The 12840-nt window shown below is 38.6% G+C and overlaps 1 protein-coding gene across 6 annotated transcripts in view; it reads right to left on the bottom strand.

The window, feature by feature from the left end:
• RALBP1 (ralA binding protein 1) overlaps positions 1-12840 on the bottom strand; it is a 33001-nt gene that overhangs the window by 7853 nt on the left and 12308 nt on the right. For 4 of the 6 annotated variants that reach the window (XM_063396450.1, XM_063396441.1, XM_063396468.1 and 1 more), the window contains 2 exons: positions 8086-8379; positions 568-1026 (listed from right to left, as the gene is read on the bottom strand). In XM_063396450.1, the coding sequence (XP_063252520.1) occupies positions 568-1026; positions 8086-8329 (703 nt within the window). In that variant the 5' untranslated portion in view covers positions 8330-8379. Of the gene's footprint in view, positions 1-567; positions 1027-1288; positions 1384-1613; positions 1633-8085; positions 8380-12840 lie in introns of those variants that run through there. The other 2 variants (XM_063396477.1, XM_063396488.1) reach the window with 2 other exon arrangements.

Genomic DNA, 12840 nt, shown 5'->3' with positions numbered 1-12840 from the left:
GCTCACAAATAAAAGGACTCTTCTGTCTAACATGACTAAAACTGAGGTTTCACTCATGAAAGCTGGTGTTACACAACTACCACAGTTAATTAGCTGCAGTTGCTAAGGTTCAACAGTGAAACTGGAGTTTTCTGCTTATTAGCAAATTTGCTGAAAGAAAATAAGTTTTCAAGAAAAAAAATACAATGGGAGTAACTGGGAAAAGCAACTTAGTGGGAAGCATAAGCAATAAAATGGTTATAGCTCTTCTTTGTTTTTGCAATCAGCTACGATTGTATTTATAAAGCAGAAGAAAAAGAATGCAAGTTGCCCATACTAACACATTTTATTCATTGCTAGCATCCTGTGACAAAAGGCCAGAACAGGTGTGTTTTTACTACCATTAAGCAGTACCACCACATTACCAATTTCTTCTGGTACTTCAGACCTACAAGTTTGCTTTGCTGATTACCTTTTGGATAATTAATGGAGCTAAAACCAGTGCATCTAGATGTTGGAAGTGATAAAATAATAAGAAAATTGCAAGTAAAGACCTTAGGGAGCTGCATGTCAGTGTGCCCAGAGTACCTGAAACTCTGTAGATGCCTTCACATTTCATGCCATACTTCTCTACGTAATCTATACATTCACGGAAAACTGCTGGCAGGCGGATGCCGTCGTACATCATGGTCCTGTCTACTGCATCAGACAAAGGAATGCCAAACACGGGTCTGTGACTTGGAACATCCACTTGAGGTATCTCTGTCTCTTGAATTGGCTTTTTCTTTTTCTTCTTCTCTTTCCACTGTTTTACAACATCTGCTGCAGTTAAGTCTTTTGACTTTTTCTCTTTGTGTTTGTCCTCCTTATGTTTTTCTTCCTTGTGTTTTTCATCTTTGGGCTTCTCTTTTATTTTAAAATCCTTCTCCTTCTTTTTGGAAAAGCTGGGTTTCTTGAAGACGTGTATTCCCTTGGACCGCTTCAACTTGGAAGGACTTTCAGCTTCATCGCCGGAACTGTCCTCTTGAAACGCAGCGTAACCTTCCGCTGTGGGGCAAAGCAGGAGGGGGAAAGGGGACAGCTGTGAGTCTGTTTACTTTCCAGACAGCAACAACAAGAAGTTGCAAGTAAGAAGGAGAGGGAAGGAGCAACATGAATTAAAAAATAGTGCCCGCCTGACCCCTCTGAAAGTTTTCTTTAGTTGCTACAAACTCGAGTGGATGAGGATTAAATCAAGTTGTATAATTACATCAAAGATAAGCCACAGAGCTCCTGAACGATCTAAACAACGAATACTTTATATACTTACTCATAATGGCAATGTCCATCTTATGGGCTAGATTCTCATCTAATAGTCAAGGAAATGCAAAATAAAAACAACTGTCTGGCAACTTCTCTATGTTCCTGTAATCAACAGTATAAGAGTTGCTGTTAAGGACCATCTACTGCATACACATAATTCTAACAAATTTCAATTAACCACAAACGAAGCTCCAGCACTTAAATCCCCAACCCTTTTCCAGGATATTATGAATTTAAAGACAAGTATGAAGTTAATAAAGTTTCAGCCTCAAATAAAATACAAAAAACCCACCCCAAACCAAAACCAAAACCAAAACAGCACTAGCACTTACTTTTCACTAGATGAATAACACAATTCCAGTAACACTGGAACAATACCTGCCCATGAAAGCGCAGATTTGCCTTAAAAAGCACACGGGAGAGATTCAAACAAGTCCCTGGGCTGAGCACACCATTCCTGCAGCAAAAGTCCAAGTGCTGTCTAAAACATGCACCAGGTGCTTTTAAGTCACTACGCCTCTGCAGCTGGCCCTGCCTCACCTTCAGGCAAGAACACCAAAGTCTTTAAAGGTGGATTACAAAAAAACCCCAGCAAACACACCAACAAAAAAAAAAAAACAAACCAACAACTCACAAAGAAACCTAGCAACATGCAATCCAACACAACTTCCAAGTCCACTAATTCTAATTTTACATACACGTACCCCATATTAGAAGAGTAAGCCTGAAACCTGGTCAACAAAGGTGACATTTGACACGCCATCTGCACCAGCCAGGTCCCCCAAGGCAGCGGGCAGCAAGCCCCCACTGCAGAGACCCTTTGAGGCTCTTCCACTGCCTACAGGCAGAGCGTCTGCCCTTGTGAGGCAGCACTGACAGCCAAGTGCTCTTGCTGCCTGAATAGTTTTGGGTAGAGGAAAATTACCCCCTTAGATAATATGTGAGCACATCATGCACGAGACTATAGGCTATAATTTTTTTCAAGTGGAATATCTGCAGAAGAACCAGGGGGCATTCAGTCTTTCATCCTTCCAATTCTGAACCATACCAGACTGCAGAGTTTCTCAGCATGATTTCAGCATATAAAAGAACTGTCTCTATTTTGAAGCCTCTGTAGAAGATAGCTTGTAATAGTCAAACAAATATAAGAAATGTATTAAAGCATGGAACTACCATAAAGTAGTTACAATTGTTGGATCAGCTCAGTCTTTGCAGCTGATACTCCTCCCTAGGACTACCAAACACACACTTTCATAGAAGACTGAAAAAGACTGCAGAACTGTTCCTGTCGGGGTGGATTTTAACATAACAATGCAAACATTAACTGACAGACAACCAGCAGCCAGGTCTTCCCCGTGCTTACTGGCTATGTCATTTACTGGTTTTTGTAAATCAAACCCAAAAATTGGTAAGGATTTAAATCTCACTCTGGTACAGAAGCAACTGCAGAACCACCAGCAACAGGACTCACACCTTCACTGTGTTTTATGAGAATGAGACGGGGCTGGCACCAATGTTCAAGATGAACTTCAGAGATGCAATTTCCAAGCAGAAAGCCAGATGTTCCCCAGACAGAGCCCAGAACAATCTGCCCTCCGTCTTTCCTCCGGCTGTGACAGCTCCCAGTGACACAGCATGGGGCTCCCACATGCACATCAGGAAGTGTCAGCACTGGAACCAAGCTGGGAGGTCGGTGCCACCAACAGAGCACTCCCCACATGTCCCAACACTCCACACTGCAACACAAGCCCCGGTGCCTGCCTAGATCTGTGGTAATGTAACACCAGCAAGAGAACATTACTGAAACTGGTATTTCTTGAATTCACGAGAAGACATGAAGGAGCAAGTTAAATACAAACCCAGCCTTTTAAAATTTTTCTCACCAATGTAAGTCAACAAAGTTTAGCAACATATACTAATACAAATTCACACAGAATATCCCACCCAAACCAAGAGACGGTTTGCATGTCTCTCAAGAATAGCCCAATTTTCTTTACTATACTTTGGTTATAAAATTATTGTATCCCTTTCACCAGTGATACAATATATTGAAATATAAACAAATTTATACAGAACAAAAATTACCAAAAGTGCTTGATAAATCAGGTAATTTTAAATATGGAAAGACTATTACCTAGGGTATAGTTAACTGGTATTTCTGTTTACTATTTCCTCAAGACTTCCAGTACTAATAGTGCCCTTTTCCCATGACTCTACTCCACGTCACTGACATTTTCCTCCATCTATATGAGAACAGCACTAATGTAATAAATACTCCAATTTCACCAGCATAATGACACAGCATAATCTGCGAGTTCCTTTTGTTAGACCTTCCTTCCATAAGCAAGCCTTCATTGCAGTTATTTTAAATGTAATGCTTCAAGAATAGCTCTTATCTTACTGAGAATTATGAAAAACCCTTTTAAAAATAATTAAAAAAAATTCCAGTGTTACTCTGGAAAAACCTAGTTTACAGGCTTATAATCTTTGTCATGCAGCAAGTGCACTGTCTCTATCAGTCTGCATACCTGGGAATACTTCTCCTGTGTTCTCACAACAGAGCACTGAAATCATGCTGTAGTATTTACTGTTAACTCCAAGAGTGACATTATTAAGAACTGCCACTTATCAAACCTACTGCAAGAGACATTTTGTCCATTGGGTCTTTGATAGGTTTTTAAGTAATTTGTAACTCTACAGCTGATTTGGCTCCCCAGGGAAATCTGCAGCATCTGTAATTAATTCACTGAAAGAGAACATGGATGGCTTTTACATAGGAAAGACTTAGTAGGTCAAATATGACTGAAGTGCAATGAAAGCATTAGTTACCTAATGTCAGTTTGTCAGAGGGGTTGTCATCAGAGTGTACAGCACTCCTAAGTAAAACTAAGACACACAAATGCACAATGAGCTTGGGTAGATGGATTTTACTTTCTCTCCTTGCACAAGATCCATTTTTATTATCAACAGAAACTTCCACCTTACAGACACTACCAACACTCACTATCCAATTTCCAATTAGATCAATTTGTCTTTAATATTCTCTTGACTCACTGATGTCAGCACAGCATTCCCAAAGAAATTCTGCATTCAGATTGCTCCACAGCACTATGCTAGCAGAGCAAATGAAGCTGAAGTAAGAAATTTGTCTTTTTTTATTTTGATTTAAAATAATCACTGGCATTGAAAGGCAGACTTTCAAACAACCTGCAAATAGTGCTTTGCTAGATAAACACACAGTGGTATATAGAGATACAAAGTTATTCCTCAGCAGAATACCGTATTTATTCCAGAGATAAATCCTGATACGAAGAGCCTCTTGTCTTTATTAGATGTAGAAAATTCTAATAACTTCTAAATCTGTAGATCTGAAAACTGTATTCAGAGCTTCTCCACACACCAGACAGTAAAAATAATGCTTCCTTTGCAATAGCAGTGGTTTGGTCTCAGTCCTCTACATTCATCTACATTCCAAAGTAACATACAGGACGCCCTGTCCAACACAATAAGGATCGGGTCTTCAAAGATATTTCCTGAAATTTTCAAAAGAGTTCATACCAATGATCCTACTAAGCTTTCATGTGATAGTTTAGTACAATTCCAACAATTCTCCATTTTCCCAAGACCTGTACAAAGAAAATCAAGATTCTTGTAAACAAAAAAATCCTAGCTGCATATTGAACCCATCCTGCCCACCAGCATCAATCTCAGAAGAAAAATGAATAAGCAGAGTAAGATCTACTACATACAGACTCCTTATCTACAGAAATTCTAATGGGTAGAAGAGCTTCTTCAGAAGTATTTTATCATAACATTTTTCTTCTGCAAGAAACTGCATATTTTATGGCTTTAACAACACGTGATTAGTGACAGGTGGTTAAACATTTTCAAAAATCAATTACAGTGGTTGCTGTCTCAGATAATCCATTACTGCTTAACACAGATCCATTTTTGTTCTCCTGCTGTCACAGGACAAGTTCTGTTTGAGTCAGGGAACAGATCTGATTTAAAACTATGCCAGTAAAAAGAAAATTCCTTTTAATCCCTAGTAAATCCCCTAATCTAACTCACTGTACAGCAAACCAACACCCAGTCTATCACAGAAGAGGGGAGAATAAAAATTAGTGGCTGAAACATTTTTCCAGTAGCTGATATGCCACATAAAAAACAACATTCCATTGAATTTTCTATTAGCTCCAAAACATTTTTAGCACTTTTCCCCCAGAATAATTGCTGTGTATTATTAGGTGACTGACACTAACATGAAAAAATCACATCATTAAATAACTTAAATAAATTAATTTTTTATCTACATAAAAAATGTGGAAAAGGATATTTTGCTAGGATACAAAAATACTTTTTTGATATAGTTGATAATAATGATGCTATGAATACATTACTCTTGCAGAAATTATTTACCTGAAAAACCAAACTGAATAACTTTGGGATATTTATCCTTCCCCTCCCTCCTGCTCTTCAAGAACTTCTGAGGTTTACATTCAGAGCATTTTCAAAATAGCTCAAGATTTTTGTGGGATTAAACTTTGATACAGTTTCAGGTGTTAGAACAACCTACTCATTAATTCACTATTATTGCAAGTTCACTCTGTCGTAATGTTAACTTGTCTTTTTTTCACTAACATGTTCAATTATATTTGTTTATACCCCAATGTGCATGATCATGGCAGGTTGTGCACTGTTCAAAACCAAAGCAGGTAGCCAGAAAAAAATGAAGAGACAATTTGAAGACATACAACAGAATTGAAAAGGTGAAATAAAATGAAGAATCAAAAGGATGGGAGGAATAACAAAGGTCAAATCTGGAAGGAAAACTCTTAAAATCAACCATGATAAGCTACTGTACAAAACACCTGTAATTTAGACAGGTTGTCTAAATTGTCTGTTGAGGTACAGTAGTGATTATTTTTAGAGTGTATGAGATGTACTGAAAGCTTGGTATGTAACTTACTCTTCTATCTGTCTGGCAATTATATGACAGACATGTATTAGGGCCAAGAAATGCTGAATGCCTTTTAAATTAGTGCTGCAAGAGATGAATTTGTTCTTCCCATGTTTTGCATTTTTGTGTTCTTTGAGGATTTTTTCATACCTTTAAAATTTCTTTTAAGTAACAGAAATTGCTTTACATCAGCTATAAAATGTGTTGCAATCTCTTGTGGAAAAGAACAGTTGCAGTGCCAGTGTGCACCGACCTGGGTGGATTTGCTGAAGTAGCGTTTTTCCTCCTAAACAACAGCCTTCAGCTACACTATCACCACGAGACATCCTGAACTCCATACAAAGAAATCCACACAATGCAAAATGCTGCCATCCACCAGTTCCAGATTCAGAGGTGTGCAATGCAGAGCTCTAACAGAAAGCTGGACAGTAAAAAAGCAACTACTGATAATCAGAATTTAGACCTTCCCAATCAATACCAAATTTTCACTGCCAATTCAGTAATCTGTACTAGGTCAATATTGTTTACATTACAGAAAACCACTAAGGAATCACTTTGGTTTTAACTTGAGAATGCTTTTTTGAGTTACAGTATTCTTTAGTTTTTAGTTAAATAGCAATAGTCCTTAACTGTGGTAGAAAGAATTCCTCCATTCCAGGAAACTGGTTTGATTAAAAGCAGTGCAGTGACAGCAGATTCTTAAGGAGTGATTATTTAAATATGTGCATGCATATTACAAATAGTCATCATATTAATCCTAACAGGATACTGTGTGCTGTCCCACTGTTTCTGATCTTCCAAATTCCACATGTAAGAAGTAGCAGACACAGACATTTTGAAATTTTGCTAAAACAAATGTCATTTACAATGTACCAGCACTTGGGCTGTGATATTTAGATTTCAGAGACTTGGACAGGAAGGTGCTTTCTGAGAGTGCTCAGTATCAGTTTAGTATTTCCAAGTGCTTTGTTCTTTGAGAATATGAAGAAAAACTTTTTTGAATAAAAACTATTTCATGTTTCAAAAATTTTCTGCACAAATCTAAAGGTCAGAACTGATAGTTCTGTTGTTTTGGAGATGGGGTAAACTGTTAAAATGAAATTTCCACTCTGGACACTGATACACTGACAAAGGATTCCACAGTCAAAGCTTTACTTCTTCTAACTTTTGCTTTGTGAGTTCTGGAAAATTCAGATCTCAGTGTTGGTTTGCACGTTTTTGACCTCTGCAATAACACTTTGGCACTGCTGGAGGAAACTGCATGATCAGACTAAACTGAGAAGCTGGAGAAAAAAAAGGACAGACATTTTGTGACTGCTCAAAAAAAGCAGCAGTGTGCACGTGAAAACTTGGGATGGTACACAAAAGCAAACTCTGAATAAGGGAGACACATGGGAAAAGGGCTACAGTTGTTGGAACTGCTTCTTCCAAATGCACAAGTGTATGATTCAGATCAGACATACAGTGTTACTCTAGCTAGCACCTCAGCTATGATTAAAAATGATGTATTTGGAAACACATTTGAAAACCTCCACTTAGAATGTGAAGACAAACCCAATGCCAGATTTACCAATGCATCATGAAAGGTCTTGGATAAATGTGTTTATTAGTAATTCTGGGCACATGCTTGGCACCTGTATCTGCATAACAAAAAAAAATTAAGGTGTGGAGTTTTTTGCAAGAGACACAGGTGCTGCTCAAAGTCTGTTTGTAGTAAGTTAACTTCCTCCAATTGAAACAAATTTAAAAGAACCCACTGGGAACACTTTGCAATTTTGAGGGAGAAAAAAGGAAAGAGAACTTGAAAGCACTGAATTTTATAAAAAGAAAAGTTGTCTACTCACTTCTTTTTTCTTTTTTCTTAAATTTTCCTTTCTTCTTCCCATGCTCCTTTTCATCGTCAGATACTATATCTGGAGGTTCATGTAAGCTGTCGTGAGGTGGCGAAGGCTCACCGGTGCGGTACAGGCCAGGGAATTTTGTAGGACTGATTTCTTCAGAGCTGGGAGTACGAGCGAGTCCCCCACTGTGTTCTACCCGACGGTGTTCACTGGGGCTGCTCGTGGGAGGCAGGAAGCACTCGGTCATTCTGATACCTGGAGATCCAAGTGAAATCTTCTGCTACCTGTCCATCACACCTGCATCAGAAGAAAACAAAAAGAAAACCCACACGATTTTAAGCAGTGGGTTTCAGACCACCTTGTTCGGAGCTCTACCCTGAAATCATAAACAGCAATACCTTCTACAACAAGAGTTCCAACTTCTGTCACGACACAATAACACAACATCAGGTCTTAAGCTGTGTTTGCAGAATTTGTTTGTTAACTCCTGAGCCATATTAACATGAGATCGGCCATTTTAGCCATTTCTACTTTATGATATATAAAACATATACATTAAGTATCTGAATATTTTAACTCTTGAAATAATTCTTACAGAATTCATAGGCAGCTTGCATACTGATTGGTAGTATTTACTACAAATTAGCTTGCTGACTTCAAATTTTTTTGACATCAGATAGATTTGCCTGGAAGCTCGGGGTGTTTGTGAGCACTGCCCTTAAGCATTTTCCTCTTTCCCAAGCATATTTTATAGATGCAAATAAGAACTTGCCTAGCCTGTTGCAATAAGGGGGGAAAATAAAATAAATACAGCTAAAGCAAATTCATCTTTTAATTATGCTATTGCAAATTCAAAAAGGTAAAAAAATAATGATTATGTTTTTCTGGTATACAACAATTTCCCCTCTGAAGTGGCTGTATGAGGTCATCTGCACCCAGATGCTGGTACATTGTTTGCTTGAGAGTTATGGCCAAACAGAAGCTTATACAAAGGAAGACAATGCGTAAATTCTCAGCAGTGGAACTCATAACCTTCCTAGCACAGATAAATTTCAGAAATTCCACAGAATGGATATGCTGTATGGGACACCACACCTCTGGAGTCCGCTTGGCTGGATTTGGCCCTTTGTGTCTAATGGTCACCCAGGATACATTCCACAGCACTCTTCAGCAGTATCACTCAGCTCCTGGGCTTTTATTTACAGATTGGTAGCATACAGAAATAATATGACATGGTGTTGTATTGTGCCCAGTTAATAATTATAGATGAGTCCAGCTACATGGATTTTGGGGCGAGTGGTTTGTTCACTTTATTCGGTGTTGGAATTTAAAAAAAATTTTTTTTGAATTCTCATCCTTCAGCTCACCGTATACAGAGTGAAATTCTAGAGCATGTATGCAACTGTGTCTCCCTACAGGAGATCACTCACAGTGCTTATGGAAATTACCAGCTACTCAGATCAGAATTTGAATAGGGCACAGTAATACACAGAATTATGATGAGAAAATAGTAATGAAATCTTTATTTAATATTGTTCATTCCTTATTCTGGCTAAAGCAAAGTCACAGGCTAAAAATTAAGACAATGGCGTGTATTTGCAAATACAACAAATTAAGACTGTACTTATGTTTATTTTTCTTATTTTACAGCTTCAAGAAAGCATTACTTTCCTATATGTATCATTTCCTAGGCCTTTAAATAAGGGAGAAATTCTATGATGTTCAAATTATATCAAGACCTATCAGCAGAAGAGAGCTGTTAAGCTTACCGAAAAAACCTCTTCCACTTTGACTAATGGATGTTAATGTTCTACTGCCATATAAATCTTTACATTTCCTCTGGCTTTTACCATTGTCTTCTGACAGCAATAAAAGGCCAATAAAAAATCATGGGCCTTCTAGGAATTTTGAGAAGGAACATTTCTAACAGGATTCTTTTCTCCTACCTTCTCCCTCTCAGACTTTTCCTTCCCAATCTGTTCCTGCTTCGCTCCTGCCTCTCCTCTGCAGCAGGTCCCTTCCCTCAGACTGCTTCTCTTCACCTGTGCAGTTCTCATTTGTCAGGAGATTCAATAACTCACTGCTGCTACATAAGGAAGGTCACACTACTCCCTGTATTAACTCTCCTCTGCCTCCAATTGCAGCAGTTTGCTCTTTTTGAGATGATTTGAATTGTTAGCTGCTCCAACAGGCTTCTGCTGCTGAGCTGGCTTGTGGAAGAGCTCAACAAGCACTAACAATGAAAAGCAAAGAAGTGGCAGAACCACGATGACCGAGTGCAACCTCTCTCTTTGGGCACCTCTATTCTGTCATTCTGTCTATTCTGCACACACAGCTTCATCTCCTAGATCTCAATTATTTCTTAGTATTTATAACTTCAGGCTTTGATTTCTTTACCATCCAGTGTCAGTACTCCCATAGCTCTTGTCTTGACTTACTACTCTGTTTTACCCTCAGTGTATCAGACAATCTGATCTTCATCTTCTTTGGTCTCTGTGACTCAAGCTCAGTTTCCTACTTTCCCTTCATCTTATTTTTTATTTGGGCAGTTCCTACTTCCCTGCTCCACACCACTTCCTTGCAGACATAGTTCTCTCTCTTCTTCCTCTGTTTCTTCTATCTGATTAGTTACCAGTTCCCACTTCTTCCTCTGCTGCTGTTTTTTGTTACCTCATCTTTTCACCTTGTCCCCATTTCTCCCTGGCTCTCAGTCTCTCCCCAGTATCACAGTCCCTTCTTACCTCCCTGCCAACAGGAGGCTCCTTGACTCTCACCACTTCTCGTTCACTTGACATTTGACTCTTCTTCCACAGAAGCCACAAATGCTGTTACATGACAGCATCAGAGAGCTTCTTGCACCTTCTTAGACCTAACTACCTCTTAAAGTGCTCCTAAAATGCAGTTTCTTGAACCATCATCCTGCTCAACACTGAGTCAAGCCTTCAGAATAACTGATGTCAAATAGAAGCCTTCACTGAACATGGGCAGAATCGTGACCTCTATCCCCAAAGGAAAGACTAAATTATAAGATATTTTAAACACGGAAAGAAGGTACAGCATTATCATTAACACAAAATCTCCTAGCCATCATGCCAGCACCACTTTTCTAGACTACAGACTAAGCACAGGAAAGTGGGCTGGGGAAAGGAAGGAAGATGCCTGCATAGGCAAAATAATGTGGTTCTTCAAGCCTCATTTTTGAAAATAATTGAACTCTTTCCTAAAAATTCAGTCTGAGCTGCATACTTGGTAAGTAAAGATGAGGTTTGGAAAAATCACAGAAAAGGGAAGACAGAGATGATAGCAAGCTTTAATAGAACTCACTTTCAACAGTGTATCATCTAAGTCGGCATGAACACATTAAAGGGAGGCGCAGTCTGAAAGACCAAATCCACAGATCTTTCATTCAGTACAGAAGGCTCCATTATTTCTGTTTCGCACTGAGTCTGTACTGTGACTTTGTGCCTTGTAGCCAATTGCAACAGCAGAAGCAAATTAGAGCAGGTAATTGCATGCACAGATGTTATTTTGTAAAGCTTCTGGGTGGAATGAAGGATGTGGAATTTTTCTGCAACAAATATTATGCAAGACCACATCTGAAGCACAATGGGTGTCCCCTGGTCATTCCATTTTGCCACAAACAGACACCCTCTGAATACCTAGGTGTTGGACTGAAAATAGTCCCAGGAAGTCACTAATCAAATATGAAGGCAGAGTGAGCACACTCACTCAGGTACCAGTACCTGCCCTATCACAATTATCCAAAAGAAAGACAGCACAGCAGTACCTCACTCATCATCACAGACCTTCAGTCCAAAAGATCTGGACATGCATGAAGGACCTGATTCTTGCAGAAATGAGGCACACCATTTTTGGACAAAAAATATCCTGGTAACAACCACAGCTCCATTTAGGAAAGTAATGAACCATAAGAAGAAAGAACAAAAACTATCACTTGTGGGCTAAATATGTCAAAACACTTCAGAAACCATGAGTGGTACTCATAACTGTTGAGACTTTTAAATAAGATGAGAAGATCAAGTTAGAATTTATTTACCAAGACTATACAAGGTCTGTGTCACATCTAAGTTCTGTATCTATTGCATTTTTTTACAACATACTGAAAAGCTTAATACAAATCACTGTTTTCATCTGAACACTTAGGTGGTCTCTGATGTAATTTTGACATTTGACTGCATGGCAACATTTCAGTCTGTTTCATTTAATAAGCAGTGGTCAGGTATAAAATCAGGTATAAAAGCCCTTTCCTTTCTTTAGTAAGGCAACACAGCCAGGAAAGGAGAAGGAATAAGGAAGTACTTCATATAGACAGGCAAAGCAAGTTTAAAATTTCACAAGTCACAAGTAATCACACAAACACAGCAATGAAGTAACTCCCCTGTGAGTCACACACTTTTCATAATTGGCAAAAATTAAAGCCTCAAGAAGGGACTTCACAGGTTTTTTTGGGGGTTTTTTTTGGATAAAAATAACAAAATACAAATTGTTTAGCAGAATTCAGCTCCTAAACCTCAGGTTATTTTACAGGATATGTGATGCCATGAGAATGTTGCAAAATTTACTTCAAAGGAGGGTGTATAATCACACAGTTGAATTCACATAGGAGCAAGCTGTACATTTTTCAAATCATGCCAGCATCAGATCACCTCTAAAAGTAACAAAAGCAGCTTTTGTGTGGTCTCTCATTTATCTGTAGATGGATAAAGTCTGCCAGTTACAGCAGCATCCAAAGCATTT

Source organism: Prinia subflava, chromosome 1 (genome assembly GCF_021018805.1).
Source record: "Prinia subflava isolate CZ2003 ecotype Zambia chromosome 1, Cam_Psub_1.2, whole genome shotgun sequence".
Classification (NCBI taxonomy): domain Eukaryota; kingdom Metazoa; phylum Chordata; class Aves; order Passeriformes; family Cisticolidae; genus Prinia; species Prinia subflava.
Note: the sequence above shows the minus strand (reverse complement) of the source record. Positions and strands in the feature narration are given on the sequence as shown.